This window comes from Siniperca chuatsi, linkage group LG8 (assembly GCF_020085105.1).
Source record: "Siniperca chuatsi isolate FFG_IHB_CAS linkage group LG8, ASM2008510v1, whole genome shotgun sequence".
Lineage (NCBI taxonomy): Eukaryota > Metazoa > Chordata > Actinopteri > Centrarchiformes > Sinipercidae > Siniperca > Siniperca chuatsi.
In genome coordinates this window covers 31,195,297-31,222,053 of record NC_058049.1, presented here as the reverse complement: position 1 = coordinate 31,222,053, position 26,757 = coordinate 31,195,297, and the positions used below count along the sequence as shown (strand labels likewise).

The following is a 26,757-nucleotide window of genomic DNA, read 5'->3' as shown; positions in this document are numbered from 1 at the left end:
GTCTTCTGTATGTCAGCAGTTCCTCCTGCCTCCAGCCTCTGTGCTAAGCTATGCACACACACCTCAGACCTACAGTCTCTGTAGTGGACGCACACAGATGAAACTGATCATTGATCCTCTCATCTGGAACTACGTAAGACCGCAAACAATCACATTTCCCTGAATGTCAGGGAGTTCCTTTAAAACTAAGTTATATGGAAAAAAGAGCAGATAAAGTAAGCACGTCCATTAATACAAGACTTTTTTACATTCTGATATTGTGTCCTCCATTGTGCTCTCTTTCACCTCTTTCATCACCTTGCGCCAAATGTCCTTCGGTACTTTGGCTGTAAGCAGTGAAACTCCTCTCCTGCATAACATTTTCCCATCAATAAATCATCCCCACATGAGTATCGAGACATTAGCATGATAGCTGTGAACAAATCAAAGCATCACCAAGATAAGTCAGCCACCTTTGACACCTACTGTGTTTAATGTTGTGTGACACCAGGGCAGATTAGCTGGGAAAGCTGACGTGTGGATTTAAACAGACATATGGCCCCTTTATTAAGTATAGAGAGCGGGTGGCCCACCAATCAGAAGGTCGGCGGTTCGATCCCGGCTTCCCCGACCCCCGTGTCGAAGTGTCCTCGGGCAAGAGTCTGGACCCCAAGTTGCTCCCGAGGGCTGTGACTTCGGGGTGTGAGTGTGTGTGACTGATTAGTTAGTTTCCTTGAACTGATCAGCAGTTATGAGTCAGTGTATGAATGGGCTGAATGTGATATGTGGTGTGTGAAGCGCTAGAAGACTAGAAAGGCGCTATACAAGTACAGTCAATTTACCATTTCCTTTCTAACACTGGCTAGGAACTCCCTTTTCTCTCAGAACAGTTATCCTGCTGGAAGCAGCCATTACAGGATGGCTCCACTGTGGCCACACAGCAGCAATACTCAGGTAGGCTGTGGTATTTACATGGTGCTCAACTGGTATTAAGGGGCCTAGAAAATATTCCCACACGCCACCTTACATTACACCACCAGCCCGAACCGCCGACACAAAGCAGGACGGCCGGTCAGTTTCGTGAGCCGGTGCCCACCGTGGCCTCACTTTCCTGTTGTAGCCGACAGAAGGCCTCTGCTGCTGCGCGCCCGCCCACTTCAAGGGTCGACACGCCAGCGCTCACAGATGCTCTTCTGTTGTAACGCCTGCTTAGAAGAGTTAGTCAGCTCGAGCCAGTCACAGAGCTGCCGCTAACTCTTCAGCATCATTCACTGCAAACAGAGCAGCAGTCTCCATCCCATCTGACTCAACAATCATTCCACGCTCAGTCACTTAGCTCACATTTCTTCCCCTTTCTGATGTTTGGGCTGAACAACGTGTCTGCATGCGTTAATGCACTGACATGCTGCCACATCAAGGCTAATTAGATATTTGCATTAATCGAGCAGGTGTACCTAATAAAGTGGCCACTGAGTGTAGTTCTTCCAGCACACGCTGGGCTGCAGATGTCTGGTAATGGCAGATTGTGGGCATAGTGTAACACAGTGCTTGTGCAGATCTAGAAAATCTGGAAATGTGTGAGAGTATGACTGTGATTTGTAGACTTTGAAATGTATGGAAATCTGTGTTTAAGTATGTAAAATGTATGAAACTTTCTTCTTTGGTATACATGTAACAAAAAGCACAAAAACCTAAAACCAAAACCAAAAAAAACCAACTGCTTTTATTATCAAAATGCTTAAAAGGTTCACGTGCGCCTGAGTGTTCATTGGAGAAGATGCATCTGCATGTCAGTTTTTACTGTTGCCACACAAACAGCTGAGTTTCTACTTTTCAAAAAGGTTTGTAATTTCCCATCATTGCCTATGACTACACCATGGACAAATGCAATCTTTGAGCTGTCATTCCATCAGTTCTTTATACATGCCAACCTGCAGCATATAGGTTTACAGTATAGGAGCAGCAGAGTAGAGCTGCAGACATGTTCATATTGCCTCCTCTAGGAGAGGACAGTAATAGTTGCTAACTTAACTCTTGCGCTACCTTTGCAGTCACATACACAGTCATACATAGGATAGTGAAATGAATTCTCTGCATTTAACCCATCCTGAGCTGGCCCTGTAAAATATACCCCCGCAGCCCCCACGAGGCGGTGCAGGCCCCACAGTCCAAGCACCACTTCATTATTACCAAGTGTGCCTGATGTAGCCACAGCTATTCAACTATTTCTTACTCTACCTGTGACTGTCGCAAGGGCCCTTCTCAAAACCAGGGACGCCTGAGGTCGGTCACAGGTGTGCTGAGAGAAGGTCAATCCATATGACGTCATACTAAATGGTGTGTGATATTCATGTTTTTTTCAATTGATTTGAATGGCCATGATAACTTATATCTAATAGTTAATAACAACAATTTACAGCAATGTGAGAACGTTTAACACTACAGCAGACAGCAACATACTGTATGTCAAAGCAACCACAACAACTGCACAGTCAACAACTCAGAACTAATGCATGAGAACTGAAAGGAGATGAAGACGGAGAGACAGCGCCTGGATGGGGAGAGAGATGTGACCCACGACCAGTTCATAGTTTCTAATAATGCAGCGCAGTGAGGATACAGACGTTTCATAGAGGAGACGAGTGTATATAACGCTGATCTATCTGTCTGTTTACTGTAAACAGAGCCTCCAGTCTGCAGTGTAGTTCATACACTTCACAGATAAACCATAACTGTAGAGTAACATCAGGCTTCATGATCAAAGAAAGTTTTTATATTATGTCCACACTTCTGTCCATATTCACACCCTCCCTCTCTCTCGCTTGTCCATATGAGCGCTCTCTATCTCTCTGCTGCTAATCTTCATCACACTTTCTTATAAATGTATGGTTTTTATAATGCCTGGTTTTAGGCAGTGCTGCATCCCCCTCAGCACCCCTACTTCCCGTGTCCGTGGTCAAAACTGAAATTAACTTTCTTCTTCAGCTGACTTCGACGATTAATTCATCTAAGCCATCAACCTGTCTCTTAGACCCCATTCCAGCTAGGCTGCATAAAGAAGTTTTACCCTTAGTTAGCACTTCTTTACTGGATATGATCAATCTGTCTTTATTAACAGGCTATGTACCACAATCCTTTAAAGTAGCTGTAATTAAACCTCTTCTTGATCCAGGGGTTTTAGCCAACTATAGACCTATATCTGACCTTCCCTTTCTCTCTAAGATCCTTGAGAAAGCAGTCGCCAATCAGTTGTGTGACTTTCTAAATAACAATAGTTTATATGAGGATTTTCAGTCAGGATTTAGAGTGCATCATAGCACAGAGACAGCACTGGTGAAAATTACAAAATTACAAATTACCTTTGAATTGCATCAGACAATGGACTTGTCTCTGTACTTGTCTTGTAAGATGTTAGTGCTGCGTTCGACCCCATTGACCATCACATCCTATTACAGAGACTGGAACATGTAATTGGCATTAAAGGAACCGCACTAAGCTGGTTTAAATCCTATCTATCAGATCGATCTCAGTTTGTACATGTTAACGGTGAGTCCTCCGTGCACGCCAGAGTTAGTCACGGAGTTCCACAAGGTTCTGTGCTTGGACCTATTCACCTTATATATGCTTCCTTTAGGCAATATTAATAGGAAACACTCCACAAACTTTCATGTTTTATGCGGAAGATACCCAATTATATCTATCGATCAAGCCAGATGAAACTAACCAGTTAGCTAAACTTCAAGCAAGCCTTAAGGACATAAAAACCTTGGATGACCTGCAATTTTCTGATGTTAAACTCTGAAGTTGAAGCTGAAGTTATTGTACTTGGCCCCAAACACCTCAGAGACTCATTATCTAAAGATATAGTTGAGATGGCATTGCCCTGGCTTCCAGCCCCACCGTAAGGAACCTCGGAGTTATCTTTGATCAGGATTTATTCTTTAACTCCCACATGAAACAAACTTCAAGGACTGCTTTCTTTCACCTACGTAACATTGCAAAAATCAGGCACATCCTGTCTCAAAATGATGCCGAAAAACTAGTTCAATTCAATTTTATATATATAGCGCCAATTCATAACAGAAGTTATCTCATTGCACTTTTCCTACAGAGCAGGTCTAGACCATACTCTTTATAATATTATTTACAGAGACCCAACAATTCCCACCATGAGCAAGCACTCGGTGACAGTAGCAAGAAAAAAACTTCCTTTAAGAGGCAGAAACCTTGGACATGCATGCATAATAATAACAGAGCCAATAAGAATTGTAGTAGCAATTGTCGAGCAGGAACACGGGGGCAGCAGGTGGCCCACAACCACAGATCCAGCCTCTCTCCTCCTCTCCCTCTCCATCTGTATGCATTTTTATCCCTTTAATGCATGTTACTAACTCGACATCTTCTCTCTCCCGTAGTTCTGTGCTTTCTCGTTTCTCTCCTCTCTCCTCCTGTTGCTTTCAGCAGGTATTTCTACCTCTGGAGCTGCAGAGACTGGATCTGTGGTTGTGGGCCACCTGCTGCCCCCGTGTTCCTGCTCGACAACTGCTACTACAGTTGTTGTTATTGGCTCTGTTACTATTATTGTCATTATTATTCCTATGACTGTCATTCCTATTATTTATAATATTATCACTACCATTACATTATTACTATTTTAAAATTCTAGGTGGAATTTGCATTGTGCCCCCCCTCTCTCTCTCTCTCTCTCTCTCTCTCTCTCTGATGGCCGCCCACCCACCATTGAGTCTGGTTCTGTCCAAGGTTTCTGCCTCTTAAAGGAAGTTTTTCCTTGCCACTATCACCAAGTGCTTGCTCATGGTGGGGTCTAATTCTGATTCTGATTTGTTGGGTCTCTGTAAATAATACTATAAAGAGTACGGTGTAGACCTGCTCTATAGGAAAAGTGCAATGAGATAACTTCTGTTATGAATTGGTGCTCTATAAATTAAAGTGAATTGAAAGTTTCCATTAATGTTTACAATACAAAGGGCACGTGTTCTGTGTTTATTGAAAAGAGGATAATACAGTCAATATAAGTTACGCTGTAATTTCTTAAGCATCTTAACTGCGAAGTCACCTGTTGCACATTGGTATGGGCACATGTGCCGTTCCCTCTCAGTTTGGGCTTGAGACTGAGAGAAACGGGTACGGTAACAAGCTGTTGCACATACAATTATAGTTAATTGTATAATGTAAGCTGAAATGCAGGTTATATGATGTGGATTAAGAGTAAAATAACAGCTCTGTAAACTGCGATTCTGTATAGTTTGTAGCATTGTAGTATTTGAAATACAACAAGATAGCCTTTGAAGTTTCTGCCCCTCTGTGCTGTGTCACATTCTGTTGTCGCAGCAATATGGGAACTGTACTATTCGCTTCTGTGCCAGGCAGACTGGTCAAACCAGACAATATATGTTGGTATGTGAGACAGTGTTGAATGTATATGTTCCTGCTTAACCTACAATGTGAAAGAGGGTTGTGGCAAGGGCTTTATTGGATTTCATGTTGTGCATTCTCAGAGAGAAAGCTGTTTATGTGAGTGCACTGAGGTTCATCAACCTTGTCCTGTTGATACTGTGATTGCAGATCATTAGTAAAACATTGAAGGAGAGCTCTGTGCTGTTGGTTCTTTATCAAGCCACCGCAGCACCAGTGGCAACATTTGCACAATGTAACCACGATATTCCAGCAGCTGAGGTGCCAGCATTGCCCAGCTGTCTGTTTATTCTACCACTTACAGCATATTTGGCGATATATATTATTTATATTATTATTGTTGTGAATTATTTTATTCTGGAACTTCAGGTGCTTCATGGAGCTGAAGTTTTTGTCTCTCTCAGGCCCCCCTTCACCTGTTACTATTTTTAATGGAGATGAGAGGAGCTCATGCGATTGGTCATGGCTAAAGCTCCACCTGTTCATTCTGTATTCCTCCTACTAATAATGTATGTAGCCTCTCTTCCACGTTGCACATGGTTTGCGCCAATGCCTGTGGTCACCAAAATTGCGAAAATGCGCTGCTGACAACCTTTTTTGTTTGCGACTGCACCCTATTTCAGGAAAATAGAGCTCCAAATGTTGAGGCTTTTGGAGAAATTGTATGTGAATTAAAAATTTATTTCTCTTTTTAAACATCTATGAAGCAGGCATAATATTCAACTTTTTATGCTTAGATTAGTAAAATCAGGTAAGAACACCAACCCAACACACAGTTAACACCTATTTAGTTACAAATAAAATTGTACCTTTAATGCTTTACAATGATATATGCATGTGTGTATGTGAAGTGTCTTTACTAGGTTTATGCAAAAAGAGTAGCAATCTTTACTGAGCCAGAATCATGACCTGTGTGGTGATATCTGTTTTTCTATCATTTTAAAACCACTATCCACATTGCCACTCATGCACATCATGCTCCTGCATGAACAAATCACCATATTTTAATATTTACATGACTCTTAAAGGAGCACCAATTTTACTCATAAAGATCAGTTTAGTCATCAAACAGTTGCATAGTGTCCTCTGTGGCTCTGGAGGAGACTGAGAAAATAACCATAATGATGTCACAGTGATGTTATCAGGGAGTTGTGGAGTTTGAAAGACATGGGCAGTTATCAGGCAGGGAGGTTCTAATGAAAGATGCCACAGAGTTGTATTATGGGAAATCCAGTGGATCCAGTGTTTTTGGAGTTTGACTCACACTATGGACTAAAAGTCAGCATATCTCACCCTCTGCTGCACAGATCTGGCCATTCTACTACTACTACTACTAAATCACTGTAGTGCCCCTTTAATATTTTTGTTGATCATAACTGTTTGTTGTGGCATTAATGTTAATCCACACAGAGAGAAATACAATGTATAGTAGTGTCACAGTCTGTCATGTTCTCTCCAGCCACTCCCCTTCACTCCGCACTCCCTCACCTGAGTACTGATTCCTTTCACCTGTCACCTCGTACACACCTGCATCCAATCAGCACTCCACTCCCCTATAAAACCCAGCTCCTCCCCACAGTCAGTGTCCGGCCTTGTTAGGATTTAGACAGAACTCTTTCTCCTGTGTCCTCTACGCCACGGACTTACCGATTCGTATCCAGCGCCTCTACCCCGGCTCCTGTCTTCTCCAGTCTCCCGTGTGTGTAACTCCAGCTCCTGGTCCCGTGTGTCTCCAGTCTCCTGAGTGTGTTGCTCCAGCTCCTGGTCCCGTGTGTCTCCAGTCTCCTGAGTGTGTTGCTCCAGCTCCTGGTCCCGTGTGTCTCCAGTCTCCCGTGTGTGTTGCTCCAGCTCCTGGTCCCATGTGTCTCCAGTCTCCCGTGTGTGTTGCTCCAGCTCCTGGTCCCATGTGTCTCCAGTCTCCCGTGTGTGTTGCTCCAGCTCCTGGTCCCATGTGTCTCCAGTCTCCCGTGTGTGTTGCTCCAGCTCCTGGTCCCATGTGTCTCCAGTCTCCCGTGTGCATCAACATTACCCCAGAGCTCCGCTACCTCCAGTACAGGGACGGTATCAGTACCATCTTCACCTATTCATACTCCTCGTGTATCAATAAACGATCCCTGTGTCTTCACTGTGTCTCCGGTCTGTTCTGTCCGTAACAAGTAGGTCTATTGTATCAGCGTATTGTTTGTGAAAAATCACAGTGGGAGTAATCATTTTTAAAATATTTTTTATTTGTACTGAATAAACATAATTGGAATATTTTGAAATATAACAGGCTTATAAACTATAAAACAAACGTCTAGTATTAAAAACCTCTGAATGAATGGGCTGCTTGAACTGCAGTGACTTCTGAATATCTGCAGTTTGACTGTTTGGCTTCTTACACACCTGCTACCAGCTGAGTGTCCTGCTCATGATGATTTTTGCCAGCTCAGAAGTGAGTGTTGCCAGGAAATACATACTTAAACATGGTATTGACAAGGGATTACCAAGTGGAGAATACAGAATTGGAGCACAGTAATGTAATGTGTGTAGCAGTATGCATATAAGTGGAGATTATTGCTGAATCTTTTAGTCCCTACATCAGTTTGCATCTGTCTTTTAGTAAGCTGTTGTTCATGGGCCTTGATGTTAGTTCATCTACTAATGTGTGGTGAGAGCAGTTCATGAAAAAAATGTATAAATCCTCCTGTTCACTCTTCTATTTATCCATTTCCTCAACATTTCTCTGATCCTCATCTCGTCATTTGTCCTCCCAGTGTCCAGCATTCTCATAGTTTTGTTAGAGGTTTATGTGTTGGACCTGTCCACTGCTATCAGCTTCACTCCTGAAACACAAAGAGGAGTCCATTAAAACAGTTCACTGACCGTTGTGAGATTGACTGCAGGCTGCTTTGATCTCAGTTCTGACAGCTCCTGGTTTAAACATCTATTGGGGAAGTTTTGAAGAAATGCAGAAATCCTCACATCCCACACACTGTTAGGACATGTTTACACATCGTATTGTGACACCGTAGGGTTGGTTACTGCCAAGGATCTCATCAGGTTATTCAGTATTGATAGTATAACTTCATACATGACAAGTATACACAATTTAAGTATTACAGTATACATATTTGTGGTGAAATTAAAATTATATAAGTGTATTACACAGTATACACATTATCATATACATAATTGAAACTGTATGAATGGACTCAATGACTGGAGGTCTATGTTGTTTATTGTGCGTTGGTTAAAGTCATGGCTGGAATCTACAGGCAACAAATAGAAAATACACAACACATGATATACTTCAACCACAGAAAATGAAATGAAATGTATCAAACAATACAATCGACAGTAATCAAATACCCATATAAAAGCACACAATCACTCGACAAACAGGCCACGCTCAGACATTTTATTTCTGTTATTTGAGGATATCTATGGTAATGGATAATTCATACCACTATTGATACCTTCTTCTGATGATGATGATGAAACTTGCGGCAGACTAGACGCAGTAAAGGCGTACCGCTGCCTTCCACAGGTAATTTGTTAGAACTCCATTGACTGAGTTAAATCCTTATGTAGAGTCCAGTGTGATGGAGAAAATGAATTACGGTTTTGGTTATTCCACAATGTTTCGCAATGAGTATTGATTTCAATGAATGAGCTGTAACTATGTGTAACAATTTCTGACAGCTCCGCTTGCATGAGGCTTCTCTCTGTGTGATAGTTGGTGCATTCCATCAAAGCATGATTCACAGTTTCTGCCTTTCCACAGATGCATTTTCCATCTGGGTGCTTACCAACCAGTGCCAGTCCATTTATTCGGTGCACAGTTATTACACACACATTACCACATTGTCCATTCTCCCCATTCTTATATTTGATGTGTGTTTCAGTGTTGGCTGTATTGAAAAATAAAACCTACATTTGTTGTTCTTTAAGATGGTCACTAACTAAAGTTACAGGATCACCTGCATCCTTCCTCTTCATTCATCTAATATGGAAAAGTCTACATTGGGTTCTGGCAAAAGCCATGGTGGAACAGGTGGCCAGCGCACTGCCGGGCGCATCGACAAATCTTTCACTCCCACTTCCCGTGCTGTGTCATCTATGGAATTTCATCCCTTTCCTTAAGTTCACAGTGCTGCCTCAACAAACACTTAGCATTAAGAACCTATAACTTTGTAGCTTAGACTCATAGTTCAGAGACAATTTGCTCCTTCTCAGCTCTAAAGTGGTTTTCCCCATTTCAATTAAAAGAGCATTAATAGGTGTTCTAAAAGCCTTGCCACATATTTTAAGTGCTTCAGCCTGCACCACATCCAGCTGCTTTAGAACATAGGAAGCTGCTGTTCCATATGCCATACACCCATAATAAATTGCAGATCTTATGATTGCCCTGTATATCATCATTAATGTTCCTCTATCCGCTCCCCAGTCAGATCCTACTTGACATCGTAAGACATTAATGACTTTCTTACACTTTGCAACTGTCTTCTCTACATATACCCTCCATGTCATTCTCTCCTCAAACCAGACAACCAGAAATTTGAATGTTTTAAGTCTTTCAATAGGCTTCTTATATAGCCTTGAGGTTCTGCTGTGATGCTTTTTAAAACCAAAGGCCACATACTGAAATTTTAAAACACCATTACTCTGTCCATGTCATTACTTTATCCAATGCCTGTTGCAGCTGCCTATGAATATGGTCTAAATTTCGATCTCTTTTCCATATGACCCCATCATCAGCAAATAGCAATACACCAAAAACATTTCCCACTTTACAAAAATATAATTGGTCATTATATTAAACAAAACTGGGCTGATTACACTTCCCTGGGGGGTCCCATTAGCCACATTTTCTTCACAGGATACAGCCGCACCTACTCTTACTTGAATAATATGATCTCTCAGAAAGTTCTTGATCCAGTTTAGGATCCTAACTCGTACCCCAGCATCATATAGCTTTGTCACTAGACCGTCCTTCCACAACATATCATGTGCCTTCTCAATGTCAAGAAATACATCCACTACTGTTTCTTTATTTGCTAGAGCCTTCATGATGTCCAAATCTAGCACTAGTGTGGAGTCCATAGTGGATTGTCCAAGCCTAAAGCCACTCTGATAAGGGACAAAATATCCGTGTTTCTCAAGAATACACTAGTCTGTCTGTACCATAGACTGTATATAAAGATGGATGACATGACAGCTACCCCGCCCCCTCCATGTTAGCGGATGGGACATAAGCGAAATTAAAAACTCAAAGTACACGTCAAATAATTCGTCAAATAGTCATTTTAGGTAGTTCTTAACACACTGATGTATGTTCAAGTGTATATTTTTCTGATAAGTTTGGTTTTAATTAGTTATTTGATGCTATAAAATGGGGGTTTCACATCATGATTGACAGCTGAGGCTGGCTCACGATTGAGTCGGCCAGGTGTGTGGGCGGGACCTCTATACCGTGGCTCCAACCCTGATCACTACTGCACAGACTCTGGCTCCAAATGACGTCACCAGCACAAGATGGCAGCTCCCGTATTCGGGATATTTTGGCTTCATTTTTGTACAGTGGGAGGAAATGGAGACGCGTCATACATCTTTATACAGTCTATGGTCTGTAACCATACGTTCCATTATTTTACATAATACAACAAGTGCAATTGGGCGGTAAGAGCCAGGTTCATTTGCTGTTTTACCAGGTTTCTGTAAAGGGACAACAATAGTGTTTCCATTCTTGTGTCAAATGTCCATGTTCCCATATTGTATTGATTAATGCTAATATCTCCTCTAGTACCAGATCATCCAGATGGCGAAATATGTGGTACCCTAACCCATCTTTTCTAGGTGTTGTGTCTCTTCCTTTTGGAATGGCTTGTTTAAATTCTTGCAGAGAAAAGAAGGTATTCACTACATTTGTATTATCATTATTATGCTCTAGTTTGAAATTATCATTCTTCAACTTCTCCTCCCTCTTCTTTTTGCTTGCTGAGCTTATATTCTCTGAGCTATGCACTGTTTTAAATGTTTTAACTAGCATGTCTGCCTTAGCTTTGTTGTCAACTTCATCCTGTCCCTCAGATTGTAAAATTGGTACTGTAGATGTCCTGTACACCCCTGCCATTCGATGCACTAAAACCAAAACTTCCTAACCTCTGTTTGCAGTCCTAACAGAATTTGCGCCAGCTTTCTCTCCTTCTCATCCTTTTCTTATATTCGATTGCATGGCTTTCCAATAAATTGTTCCTCGACCGCCTATATGCTTTATTTCGAGCACATACAACAAGATTGCACGCATCGTTCCACCATGGTACAATCTGATGTTCTTTTGGACCTTGTGTTTCTTCTGTTTGAATTCTTCCCACCTTGCCCTTGAGTAATTTAATCTCCTCGTGCTGTTATCCTGCTCTTTTACTAGCGTCCTACCAAACAGGCTTAATATTGGAACATGATCACTTCCCATAGTGTATCTGTTCATTATATCCCAATCCCCCACTAAAGCGATGTGATGTGATCTGAATGTTAAGTCTATGCATGACTTTGCTGCCTGACTGACTTGGAACCACTTATTGGTCACCATTTAAAACTTCAAGTCTGTGTTTGTCTTGAAAATCCTCCATCACAACTCCATTTCTGTCTCGTGTTCTACTCCCCCAAACTGCACTATGTGCATTAAAATCCCCAGCCCATATTACTGTTAGCTCGACTTAATTCATTATACCTTCCAGCTTCTCTTCCTCCAACTGTAGTCCAGGGTTGTAGAAGTTAACTACAGAAATCTTTCCCTGCGCTCACCACACTTTAACAACCACACACACAGACAAGCTCAGTGTTCAATTCAGTTGTATTTATATAGCACCAATTCATAACAGAAGTTATCTCATTGCACTTGTCCTATAGAGCAGGTCTAGATTAGTGCGCATGCGCCAACGTGCATGCTGCCTGTTGCCATTGCTCCATCTCGTCGTCTTACTTTTTCCAACTTTTAGCTTTCCTTTTTCTTTAAAACTTGAGAAACTTGTGTGTAAGTGTAATTTAAACTACGCTTTTTACGAAAATGAGAGTAGAGAGTGTTTTGGTAATTTTTTTCGCCGTGAAACTGCTACTCGGTCAGGGCACCAGGCAGAGCAGCTGTTTGGCCACATTGTTTACACCAGGGAACAGCTGATCATGCTGAAGCTGAGCAGCATGGCACCCCGGAACAACCAATGTCCCCACTGAGATCTGGAGGAGGACACACCGAGGATGCAGAGGGGGAACGAAGCGGCGAGGGAAGAGAGAGGGGTGCAGACAAAAGAGACTTAAGAACAAGAGATTTAAGCCGTGTCTGCCTTCTCTTGTAATGGGCAACATGAGATCGCTGGCGAATAAAATGGACGAGCTAATGGCGTTAGCCCGGAGTCAGATGGATTCCGTGAGTGTAGTTTGATGTGCTTCTCAGAGACATGGCTACACCAGGATATCCTGGATCACAACGTTTCCATTGACGGCTGTCAGACTGTTCAGGCCGACAGGGATCACGCTGGGAGCAGTAAGCGGAAAGGCGGCGGGCTTGCTGTTCTGGTCAACAACAGATGGTGTAACCCTGGTCACGTAACTCTCAAGCAGAGTATCTGTAGCCCGGACATTGAACTGATAGCAGTGGGACTCCAGCCATATTATCTGCCAAGTGAATTTTCATATGCCATTGTTGTGGCTGTTTACATTCCCCCCATTCACACCGCCATAGCACAACTCTAGACTCAACACCTGAGTGCACTCATATTAATCAGTGTTTCAACAACACTGACTAACTTCACCCAGTATGTCAGTTGTCCTACTAGAGAGGAGAGAACACTGGACCTGCTGCATGATAACATTAAGGATGCATACAACTCTTCCCGCCTCCCCCCCTTGGGTAGGTCAGACCACAACCTGGTTCATCTCAAACCCTGCTATGTGCCGCTGGTTAAAAGGCAGCCTGCGACCACAAGGACAGTGAGGAGATGGTCAGAGGAGACCTATGAGACACTTCAGGAATGTTTTGAGGTGACAAACTGGGATGCGCTCTGTGAGCCTCATGGAGAGGACATTGACAGGCTCACTGAGTGCATTACTGGCTACATTAACTTCTGTGTGGACTGCAATGTCCTAACTAAGATGGTCCATTGTTATCCAAGGGCCTTTACTGATGGTAATAGGGAGGAGGTGAGGGCAATCCAGGCTGACCTGAAGGTGAAGATCAGGGAGGCCAAGGAGACGTACAGGAGGAAGCTGGAACGGAAACTCCAGCAGAACAACATGAGAGGTCTGGAGCGGTATGAAGAGCATCACTGGCTTCACACCGACTGGCAGCAGAAGAGCTGAAGGCAGCTTGGACAGGTCCAACAAACTTAATCTGTTCTTTAACAGATTCGACACACCGACGCCATCATCTTCCTGCTGAACCGCATCTACACCCACCTGGACAAGCCGGCAAGCACAGTGAGGATCATGTTTTTTGACTTCTCTAGTGCTTTCAACAGCACCCGGCCAACACTGCTGGGTGAGAAGCTGGCAGTGATGCAGGTGGATGACCCCCTCGTGTCCTGGATTGTTGACTACCTGACCCCGGGGCTAACTCCATCGGGGCCTGCGGCCTTGTTTGAGTAGAGTTTTATCAGCTGTCCTCTCACCTGGTCAGTAGTCAGGCGCACAGCAGAGGTTACAGGCTGGGGGGGGGGAGTCATTAGTAGTGTGAAGAGGGCCGTTAGCCTGATAGCCAGTTGAGGGGGAATATGACTCTCCCAGGAAGATGGAGGAGGGGGGAGCAGAGTACTCAGAGGAGCTTGAGGGCCGGCAGCAGCTGAGTTAGAGGGGGGCCGAATCTGTTAAAGAACAGATTAAGTTCGTTGGCCCTGTCCGAGCTGCCTTCAACTCCTCTGCTGCCAGTCGGTCTGAAACCAGTGATGCTCTTCATGCCGCTCCAGACCTCTCTCATGTTGTTCTGCTGAAGTTTCCGCTCCAGCTTCCTCCTGTACTTCTCCTTGGCCTCCCTGATCTTCACCTTCAGGTCAGCCTGGATTGCCCTCACCTCCTCCCTATTACCATCAGTAAAGGCCCTCCTCTTGGCATTCAGGATGTCTTTGATGTCCTTTGTTACCCACGGTTTGTTATTTGGATAACAATGGACCATCTTAGTTGGGACATTGCAGTCCACACAGAAGTTAATGTAGCCAGTAATGCACTCAGTAAGCCCGTCAATGTCCTCTCCATGAGGCTCACAGAGTGCATCCCAGTTTGTCACTTCAAAACATTCCTGAAGTGTCTCATAGGCCTCCTCTGACCATCTCCTCACTGTCCTTGTTGTCGCAGGCTGCCTTTTGACCAGCAGCACATAACAGGGTTTGAGATGAACCAGGTTGTGGTCTGACCTACCCAGGGAGGGAGGGGGGAAGAGCTGTATGCATCCTTAACGTTAGCATACAGCAGGTCCAGTGTCCTCTCCTCTCTAGTAGGACAATTCACATACTGGGTGAAATTAGTCAGTGTTGTTGAAACACTGACATGGTTGAAGTCACCCGAGATTAATATGAGTGCACTCGGGTGTTGAGTCTGGAGTTGTGCTATGGCGGTGTGAATGGCGTTGCATGCCAATGCCGGGTTAGCAGAGAGGGGAATGTAAACAGCCACAACAATGGCATGTGAAAATTCACTTGGCAGATAATATGGCCGGAGACCCACTGCTATCAGTTCAATGTCCGGGCTACAGATACTCTGCTTGAGAGTTACGTGACCAGGGTTACACCATCTGTTGTTGACCAGAACAGCAATCCCACTGCCTTTCCGTTTACTGCTCCCAGTGTGATCCCTGTCGGCCCGAACAGTCTGAAAGCCGTCAATGGAAACGTTATGATCCGGGATATCCTGGTGTAGCCATGTCTCTGAGAAGCACATCAAACTACACTCATGGAACTCCGTCTGACTCCGGGCTAACGCCATTAGCTCGTCCATTTTATTCGCCAGCGATCTCATGTTGCCCATGACGAGAGAAGGCAGACACGGCTTAAATCTCTTGTTCTTAAGTCTCTTTTGTCTGCACCCCTCTCTCTTCCCTCGCCGCTTCGTTCCCCCTCTGCATCCTCGGTGTGTCCTCCTCCAGATCTCAGTGGGGACATCGCTTGTCCTGGGCGCCATGCCACTCGGCTTCAGTGCGATCAGCTGTTCCCTGGTCTAAACAATGCGGCTAAACAGCTGATCTGCAGCGGGGCCCTGACCGAGTAGCAGGAGAAGAAGTTCCATGGCGAAAAAAAGTACTAAAACACTTTCTACTCTCATTTTCGTAAAGAGCGTAGTTGTTTAAATTATTCTTACACACAAGTTACCCAAGTTTGGAAGAAAAAGGAAAGCTAAAAGTTGGAAAAAGTAAGACGACGAGACAGAGCCACGGCAACAGGCAGCATGCACGTTGGCGCATGCGCACTAATCAACAGGAAATACTTGGGAGAGAAGGGGATGATTTGACAGGTCCAGAGCTGGATTCAAACCCAGGAGGCTCAACATGTTGTGTACCTGAGCACAGTGTCACCAGGACAAAGTGTTCACTCTAATCCACTCTGTTCATTTTGACATTTTCTGCTACTTCAGTGGTAGAATAGTTCAAATAAGTAGTAGTTCAAATAAAGTAGTTAAAATTAGCTCCATCTCAACCCAATAAAAATCAAAATGCTGGGTACCACTTTTTAATAAGGCATAAAGGGTTTATAAGTGGTAACTAAATGCTTAAATAATATATTTATTAAATAATTTATTAAGGTTTTATACATTAATCATTGGCCATTGATAGGGATACCTTTTGGGTAGCCAGGTTGTAAAAAATCCATTTGGCTGGTGTATCCTACCTTCTAAGCAGCCATTCTGCATAATTAGTACTTGGACTTTTAATACTTGAGGGCAGCGCAACAAGCCATAAACACAACAGTGACATGTAATCATCTCATGAAGTAATTGCGGCAAACGTGTTAGCAAACTTACTATTTCTATTTCTACATGCAGCAGACACACAGCAACATAATCATCCCATTGGAGTGGTGTTTGTGTCCACTTGATGAATCTAAGTCCAATATTCACTCTCTCTGTTAGCTCTGTTTTAGTCTCCAGCTCCTGAGGGAAATATCTGGCTCTTTAGCTACTTGATTCTCCACTATGTTCACCAGCTGGTCTCTTACTGTGTCTGTCTGCTGTTTTCTGCTGAGTAGGTAGTGTACAGTGGGTTTATCAGAGCTTTTCTTAATGTACAACTTTGTCTCTCCAACAGTGCTTGTTAACACTACCGGCAGCCATGTGTGAGACATACAGAATGGGGCTACGGTCAGCCAGTATTCCACTATTTATACTTGCAGCTGCTACCATGGTCGAGGGGCGTCAGCATACGAAATATACCTATATAGTCTTGCCTTGAACTTTCAAATCCAACCAGACACATACAAGCTAATTTTGAGCAGAAAAATATGTTTTTACACACAATATGTGTAATGTTGGAAAAATTACCAACATGTACCAACATCATGTACCAACAATCATCTATGAGATTATGAGTACAGTGCAAAAAATAATTTAGTGTGAAGTTCCTCTTTAAGTAAAATATATACTTCTTTCACCACTGCTACTACGAGTACAACGTATAGTATTGACGTTTACAACATGTTTTTTCTCCAGTCAGGTTCCAGTTCTGATATTTGTCCTGCTGTTTGTGTGACCTCAGGCCTATGGTGGTGCAAAATCACAATGAAGCAACAAATGTCTTTTTTCCTGCTAACTGTGCACACAGACTGAATGGCTCTGAGAAAATAAAAAATGCATTTCAAACTTGCCAGATACCCCCCCATACACACACACACACACAGATGCACTACACACAGTCCCCATCTCTTTCCACCAGCTGCTTCTGTCTGACAGGCTGATGATGACTGTGTTTTTTCCCCTCCTTATTTCAAAGTATGTTGGAGCAGATGGTCTGGAGAGGCAGAGTGGGGGAATGTGTTGGAGAGACTGCTGGGGAATGTGCCAAGTGTGTGTGTGTGTGTGTGTGTGTGTGTGTGTGTGTGGAGTGTGTGTGGTTTCAGTTCGCGTGCCTTCTCGCTGCCCTCTGCCCTTCATGGCGCCAGCTCCACTTCCCCTCCACTCTAAACATCTGGTGTCTGGGACTTTGTGAACACACACATACACACAAACGCCAGCATACACACAGAGAGAAACAGCAAGCAAGCAGAGAAAAATCCTTCAGCTAGTTTACATTTAACAGATTTAACAGAGCAACATGACTGCATTAGTGTGAAGGTGGATGTGAGAGCTGTACATTGTATCTCTCAGAAATGAAAACCTTTTCATCCAAGCTTACTCGTTTTGAAATATATTTATTTTATAACCACAAGGGTGCTGAATGTGTTCAGTGGGTCCTTTGGGTCATGCTCCTGTACTGTCTTGTCAAAAAAGTCCAACTGAAATCACATTTAGTTGTCCCTTTTTGTAGTAAAAAACAATGTCAACATGTTTTTTAAATGTATTGTTAATAGTTTTTTTTTTTTATTATTAAAAGGAATAAAAAACGTCTTTGGGGAAATATCAGAAATGCTCCTTTTCATCTCAGCTGGCTGGAAGGGCATGTCCCTATCTGTGTTTGATTGACAGTGGCTGCCAGGCTGCCAGAGTGCTGGTGTTACACCGTGGAGAACGAGAGACAAAGTAATCAAACTTGGTCTGTAGCTACATGTAATGGGCAGACAGCGTGTTGTTAGTGGTACTGAAGAGTAAGAACCACAGCAGCATCTAACTGGCCCACAGTGACATTTGCAGGTGCGTTTACATGCTGTTTAATGTGCTGCAGCTGATCAGCTAATCAGATATCTAGCCTGCAAACTGACGTTAATTCAATTCAATTAAATTTTATTTATATAGCGCCAATTCATAACAGAAGTTATCTCATTGCGTTAGCAGTGTACTTTTCCCCGGTGAATGTTTGTTGGTGGCTCGTGCAACAAACTAAGCTGCAGTGACTCTGACACTACTGTTAATGCTTTATACAAGATTTGATTGGCTGTATCGAAATAAGGTCTCCATCTATGTAGACGGATACCTAATGATATACTGTCAAATTAATGCAAAACCAGGGGTCGTCATCATGAAACCAAAAACTAGAAAACATAAATTTCTCCCTTTTGGTTTCTGATTTTTTCTCAAAAAAGAACACAAGACATATGATTTACAGAGCACATATGTTGCTGTAGCAGACAAAAAAAATGCTATTTAACTACAGTTGGACTTTCAATATAGTGTATTTGTGCTGCATTAATTAATTCTGAAAGTTTGAAATGCCACCAATGCTCAATTTCCACAGTATCAGTTCTATCTATATGGCATTTGCTTTCTTGATCCCTCTTTCTTTTGACAGTGAACTATCAGAGGCCCCTCCCTATGTACCTCACCACTTTCTCCTGAAAAAGACAAGTAAAAAGAAAGATAGAAAGTGAAATGTGGATAGAACAAAGCAGCACACGCTCACTTTTATTGCGATACATCTATTATATTAGATATATATATATATATATCAGATATATCAATATACTATATTACTACGTTATGAATAACCATGATCAGTTAGTAACAGACTGTTTATGTACTTTCTCAAATTAGCTACACTTTCTGTGCTGGTAATAATGTTGGAGATGTGATGTCATGTAGCAGCAGAATTGCAGTTCTGCCAGGACCTCTTTCATCAAAACTTACTACAACAGGAACAAAACAGTGTGCAAACAAGCATGGGGGTGAGGTAGGAAGACCACATAACACAGGTAACATGCAATATATATTCATTACAACACCACCACCAAGTGTGACATCAGGAATTAACCTTCAACACTGAATCAACACCTCACAGAATCAGTGTTTTGGACTGCATCACATTGGGCAGGTGTTATTGTGTCCACCTCCTGCAAAAACCTGCTTAATTTTTTTCATGCATGCACAAAACTGGAATACAGAGTACTGTAGGTTTGCATCTGCACTAAGTTCTGTATTCAGTTCGGTCTGTTTCCTGCAGTAGAGTCAGTCAGAGACAGTGACTTATCAGAGATCAGCACAAAACAAGGACTGTGGATTTTGTCTCCCATCACTTACATTGAAAGCGCATTAGGAAGGGATAATTTAATGGCCAGTATGAACAGGAGGAATAATTACAGCAAGCAAAACCTGTTTCAGTGTTCATATGGGCACCTGACTATTGTTTTAAGACAATGTTTCATATGAGTTTAAGAGTATAATATTTAACATTATGCTTCATTTTCATACTGAACAATTCCAAGTATAAAATACATCTTTGCATCATTTACAACACTTGGGTACTCTGGTTGGGAAGGGATTTTTTGTGCATACTGTAAATTCTCAAATAAAAGGTAAGATTCAAATAATAGCTGGGGGCATGTCCAGAACAAATAAAGGCTGGGTAAAAAACAGCAAGGGAGTGACTTACCTGTACTATAATGGTTCACATGGTACATTCAGTATAATGTACATTTCCACAGTGCTAATTGCATCAGTACAACAACAAGAGAAGATTATTTCCCTATAAGCTGCTTGAAGGCTTTTAATGTGAAGCATCTGTACAGGGGTTTCATTGACAGTAGCTTAACAGAAGAACAAAAGGATGGCAAAGTAAAAATGACTGGAATTGATTAGTGAGTAAAAATAGTATTTGTGTTAAAAAGAGAAAGTGTTCTCAGTAGAGTGGTGAGTATGAGATGACTCTTGTTGTACTGATGGAACTGGTGCTGTGGACATACATTATTCTGAATTTATCAAGACAACAGGTAAACATGGAGGCAGTGTTGAGTTTGTATCAACAGCACATTAAAACAGGAGCGGGTCAGAAAACAGGGAGACTTCCTACTGAAATTTGATCAAATATAATTATAAAGCAGAGGAAATTAGAAATAAAGGGCTCATTCATTTGTTTCTTTCTGTAGCTCAGGCCCCAGGCACTATTTGAGAATGTATGTTATATAGAGAACGAGTGCAGCCTCACCTTCCTCTTCTTGCTCCTGCCCTCGGCCTGCAGGGTCCTGGTACACTGTTCCACACACTGAGAGAAGTTCAGACTACTGTGGTCTGAACTGTAGTCCAGCTCAGCCAACTGAGCCAAAGACAGGATGTAGTTGCAGGCTATACGTAGTATCGCCAGCTTGGATAGCTTCTGCCCATAGGAGTAACATGGCACCTGGAGAGAGAGAGAGAAATGGAGGGAGATGGGCAGAATATATATTTTTTTACATGTTTGATTAGCATACTGTAAATGAACTGGAATGGAAACAAGGAAAAGGATGAAACCTGTGTGTACAACAACTATCTCTGCTATTTTCATCCCAATGAAGGAACGTACTCTATGTCACCCAATGCAACAGCATGGCTCTATCATGTTTCTGTCAGTTAGTGGCAATGGTGGCAAAAGATTTATGAGACTTTTTTGCTCTCTTAAGCAAGACTGCTAATTGATAATAAAGAGGTAAGAGAGGTACAAAAAATCCAGCCTTGTCCTTCTAGCAGAGGGAAAATGGCAATAAGAGATAAGAGGAGAGGAGATATGCTCTAAAAACCCTGATCCTGACTGACTGTAAGCCGCATATTTCTCACTTTATGAATCAAGTCCTACGTAGCCTGGTTCACTAGCTTCTGTAATTCAATGGTCTCGTTTCACAACAGAAAACTGGTGCAATCAGCTGACAGAGACTGTAGTCTATCTACTGCAGTGTAGAGTCTGCATCTGCATATTGAGGCCATCATCAACACATTTACCTAATAAGTGATTCTGTGCAACGTTTATGTGTACAGTATGTATGAGTTTCAGCTTGTACATACATTGTTGTTTGTGTGTTTTCAGTGTGGACAGTGAGTCTGACCTGTTTCCTCAGGGCCTCGAACGCAGCGCTGATGGTGTGAACACGGGTCCTCTCTCGGGCGTTGGCTAGAAGCCTCCTGGTCTGCTGGATGGCTTTGACCTCTGGAAGACGCCCAGGCCCATCAACACTAACGCCAACCCGCTTCCTGGGAGACTCCTGAGAACAGAAGACAAGACAGGCTCAGATTATAGAACTGATCAAATGTAAGTCGTTACCAAGTGGAAATTTGTTTTTGTTTCACTGAACTAATCAACAGCACGCTATTATTGAACTTGTCCTCTAGAACAGAGGGTTTCACCCACATAGGGTTTTGGGTGGGGGGTATGTGCCGAGCCAGGCCGTGAAAGGCTGTGAGCAGTTGAGCACGGTGCGAGTATTTTTCCACTGCACTACACAGCAAGGTGAAGTAGTTCACCTTGATGACGTGTTGGAGGTGCGCTAGTCACAAAACACAGTAAGAGCCTGCCGCCTGCTGCCCTTTTCAGCTCACTGTGGTTGTTTCTATTTGTATCATACCTCCCTGCAATATTTAAAACTGATCCGCTGACCAAATAGTGCAGAATATCTCCATATCTGGCGGATTAGACCTGTTTCTGTTGAAGACTAGCACCGCTAATGAAGCTCTGCTAATTTGGTGACAACACATTTCCTATAACTTCGCCACAATAAAAGGATCCCAGTGGAAAGCTTTTAATATGAAGCAGCAGCAGGAAAGATTCGGTTTGCATCAGCAGTAACTAACTCCGGCTGAAAGCGATCAGTAAACAGTAAAATAAGGCTGATGTGAAAGTAGAAACAGGAACACAGGAGTAAAACTAAACTCCAAACCACAGACATTCAGGTAAACGCTACATAAGTAATGAGAGCTGAACACAGAGAGCTTTGTGTCTAGGCTCCACAGACACACAGCTGCTACGTAGCAGGACCACAGCATCTATCATCTATCCCCTGCTGTGAGGCTGGAGTGAAGACTCGTGTCAATACGGCCGACCCAGGCCCATGGAAAAGCCCTGGCAGATCCAGAAGCCAGCAGTTCATCATTCTGACCTAACCCGGGTTATCACCTGACCATAATCAACCTTTGGATCATGTGAACTGAACTACAGTAAATGATGAAGAAACACTGATTCAAATTCATTTTTATTAATATATTATTTATTATTAATAATATATAATTATGTGCAATGTAAGGCAAGCACATCTGTTTGAACCAGTAATTGAGTCTAGAGCTTTCTTACACCTATTAAGACCTTTTTTATTGAAACTGCTCATGTCCCAGTGCTCTGTCTCTTGTTGTCTTAATGTCTTACTTCACTAGGCTGGCAGATATTTTTTTACTTTAAGAAAATAAGATTTCTGAACTCAGTAGAAGAGGCGATAACTCCATAATGGAAACCAGGAAACAAGGAGGCACCCTACTGCTTGAAGCAGGATGAGAGAAGTTAGACCAACTGAAAACAAGGACTGTTCAATCATAATGTCAGACTGACTCCAGTTCACTGGAACCAGGATTCTAGACATGAATAGAGATGCTACAGTGAAAATGGATACACAAGTCTATTCCATGATATTGGCTGTTAGATGTTTTCAATAGGTCACCAGAATCAGATTCGCCTGGGAACCAGACGAATCTGCCGAGCTCATGTTTCATTTGCTCTGGCAGATACGTCTGGCCCCCCTCCCATTCAGACAGATTTCCACCCGTCCTGGATTCGGTCGGGCCAATCACAGCCGTTAATCTAATATGGGGCGGGTTTGATACGATGACTGACAGTGTAGAGTTACCGGTCCAGATTTTTTGAAGTCACACATCACATGTTTCGCTACTCTGATTGGTTGACGCAGCACAAGGCACAGGCTCACAAAACTCAGATCAAACTGTCCAACTAGGCAGTGGTGATCAAATATGAATCCAGATTCTGTTGCTGCGTTGCCTATTTCCCTCCTCAAATGTTTTCAGAAACACATTTTAGTGTACTGTTTAGCTGTAATTTGAGAAAGTTTGTGACCTGGCCGCCATTTTTTTCCTGCTTTAAAAACGGACCCAAACTTACATGTGTCGCTCAGCACGTTTCTTTGCTCTGATTGGTTGTCCAGAGGCATTTTGGTCTGCGCCCGTTGATAACACCCCTTGGAAATCAAAAATAAACTGATTGAACAGTCTTTATATTTCTATTACAGAATGGCACATTAGTATTGAGGATGGGCGGAAACTCAAAAGCTATTAATATGGTATAAATGAATGCCACATTGAAAAGTATTAATTAATAATCGCTGATGAGTATTACCCATCTCTAATTAGCACAACACAGATAGATTAGCTCAAAAAGAGGTAAGCTGCACTTAATTACAGCTGCACAGCAATAACAAACTTCTAATGATTATTTTCATTTCTGATTCATCTGTTGTCTATCTATTACTTTTTCAATTCAACGATGCACTTAGTCTACAAAATGTGAGAAAATAGTGAGCACACAGTCCCGGAGGTGATGTTTTCTAATGTCTTGTTTTGTTCGAAATATATTATATATATATATTCAGTTCACAATGTAATGTAAAACAGAGAAAAGCAGCAAATCCTCACATTGGAGAAACTGGAAAAAGTCAATGTTTAGGACTTAATAAACCATTAATCGATGACCAAATTGATGCTGCTTAATTTTCTGTTGATTGACTAATTGATTAATCATTTAGGCTCAAAAATTAAATACATAGATATTTCATAGGTAAATCTCAGAACAGGTTTTTCTTTTTTGTGACACTCCACACATTCACCTTAGGTGACTGGACCTGGGGCTCCACGAGTTCGTGACACTGGGAGGTCTGGGAGGCTCTGGGGACAGGCAGAGCTGCAGTTTGGCCTGACAGAGAGGACTCCAGGGAGAAGGCCTGGTGGCTGGGTGAGTGGCTGTGGCTGCTGCTGGTTGACGTCGACAGAGGGAAAGTGGAGCGGAAGCCCAGTTTGTGTCTGCTGGACAGAGGCTGGGAGATGGCCGTGGGCCAGTGGGAGATCTCTGGGTTAGAGAATGGAGAGGCAGGTAACTGGGACAGTTTGGAAGTGATGGCAGGTACATTAATGCCAATTCTCATGTCTATGGCACCACTCTGAGCTGGAGCCACGTTGCCTTCTCGTGTTCCTGACTGAATCCCTGTAGTACTGGCCATCGCCTCCTGTGACATCATCAGCTGTCTCTGTAGTGGAGCCAACCTGCTGACATTACACACTTCCATCTGGGTGTCATCTACCGAGTCCACATCCGACATGTCCGCTGGGTAGGTTTTCATCCTCTCAGGCTCAGGGTCGCTGAAAAGCCTTTTAGGCTCCCGGGACTTCCTCTTGAACTTCTTGTTAGTGCCTGGCACAGAGATCAGTACTGGGTCCTTGTTAATGGATCTATTCCAGGTATTACTCAGTGGATGAGGGTTCTTCATTTTTCCAACAATTGTGTAACAAGCAAAAGTGAAATAATTTTAACAACAAATCTAATTTCAACTACGCAAAATGTAAGTGAAACTGAACTACATGTATCGACTGCAAAGCCTTCAAAACTGTCCAACTAAATGTTTCAATTCCACAAAGTTTCACTCACTATGTGAGTGTCATCTTTCTAAACGTTCACCTGCTGGAAGCTTTTGCTTCATTACAGTAAAAACGTCAAAGGGGACTTTGACACGATGTTTGGTCCCAGTCTCTGTGAAACTTTCCAATTTAGAATGTACACATACTTAACCAGTATGAGTTTTGTTCAGTAATACACAATCTAAACCCTGCAAAAGAAGCCCTACCTTCCTGACAAACCTTCAGCTGCCAACTGTGTAACACAAGCTGTTCAACTGCACTAACAGAAGCTGCACAGCCGTGTGTGTTACTTTAGCTTCACCAGCAGGTTTTCTGTGGCTCCACTCTGTCTGCATAGCAGCATCCTGAATAATCCACATTAGTACACAAAGCTGTGTAACATCTGCTGTTCCGCACGATTTGTCCCTCTGGATCGAGACTTGCAGAGAGCTTTTCCTGAGCTGTGAAGGTTTCTTTCTATGAGAGCAGTCCAGGCCTGTGCCTCAGAATCAGGGTTACAGCGGAGCTGTCTAAGCGTGGCTCCAGTCAGTCTGCATAGCAGCACTGTGAATAACCCACACTGATACACACACGGAGCACAGACAGGCTGCAGTGGAGCTGCAGCTGCTGGACAAAATAATGGGAACAGCACATGAACAGGATGGCAACTCTTCAGGAGCAAAATCACAATTCAAAATGCAATCACACTGACCAGTCATGCTACGTAGAACACCTCTGAAACAGCTCTGACAGTCAAGTTTTCACAGCCACATGGGGGGACAGAATCTTAATGGATTAGTTAAAGAACTAAAGAAGAAATGACTTGTCATGGGGAACAGTCATGAGTGGCAACATATTCCAAACAGACAAACTGCATCTACCCACAGAGTAACATCAGTGAGTTTCTAAACTACACCAAACCTCTGTGGAAAAAGAGTCACAGCAGCAGGTCAGGGCTCGGGTGACAGCATTAAAGGGAGAACTGGCGCTGGCCTGTACTATTCCACGATGATAATGTCTCCTAAACGCTGCACCGGTACCGGCACATCCCTCAGTGAAGCTCAGGGTCCCTTCGTGAAGAAAGCTCCGGTATCGCGTTGCCACTTCAAGATGTAACGTTACAGCGGGAGATTTGCCACTCAGTGAGTTGGCTCCAGGAACTCACTGGCTCCAGTAAGTTACTTGTTGTCCAGATATTAATAGCCTAATATTTAATTAGTCCACTAGTGTATCTTCTAAGTCCGGTCCTCCGTGTCTCACTGCTTGTCTGGAAACACAGCTGCGCGTGCAGCTTTCAGCCTGCCGTCAGAAAGGGTTACCGAGCTAAGGGGCTCGCGCTCCTCTAACTCTGCTGGCGTCTGTCTGGCTGGAGCTGTCTCGAGCCTCGCGCGCACACACAGAGAGGGAGAGAGAGAGACAGGGATAGAGAGAGGGAGAGAGAGACAGAGAGAGAGAGGGAGAGAGAGACAGAGAGAGAGGTAGTATTTCTACACTAGTTTATTTCTTTAGTGCAGTCCAGTCCTGAGCCATGGTTTCTGCCACAACGTATTTGTACCCGCTTTAGCATATACGATTATCCTCCACTCAGAATAGAGATAAAAACATGATCCTCTACCAAAAAAAAGGATAAAATATGATCCTCTACTCAAAGTTACAGAGAGGGCTCAGCAGCGCCACTTGCGGGCGTATAACAGGAACACCGACGCTTGACTGAATTTGACCTATTATACATTCACTAGGCAATAAAACTTAATGGCTCAAAGTCATGGTCATATCATGTCCCAAGTCCTCTTTTTAATAAAAAACAAGCCGCGAGAGAAACCATCTTTTCAAGGCTAGGAGGGTGCACTCCGATCAACGTTAACTTTAGACTCCATTGTCCTA

General features: G+C 43.0%; 1 protein-coding gene across 1 annotated transcript; it reads right to left on the bottom strand.

Annotated features, from left to right (window-relative positions):
- Positions 1-7,622: 7,622 nt before the first annotated feature.
- atoh8 (atonal bHLH transcription factor 8) lies at positions 7,623-26,273 on the bottom strand. The gene is made up of 4 exons (XM_044205641.1): positions 24,090-26,273; positions 21,315-21,470; positions 20,444-20,635; positions 7,623-8,240 (listed from the first exon to the last, which is right to left on the bottom strand). Exons 1-4 carry the CDS (start codon positions 24,744-24,746, stop codon positions 8,235-8,237), a joined length of 1,011 nt encoding a protein of 336 aa, XP_044061576.1. The 5' UTR covers positions 24,747-26,273; the 3' UTR covers positions 7,623-8,234.
- Positions 26,274-26,757: the final 484 nt, after the last annotated feature.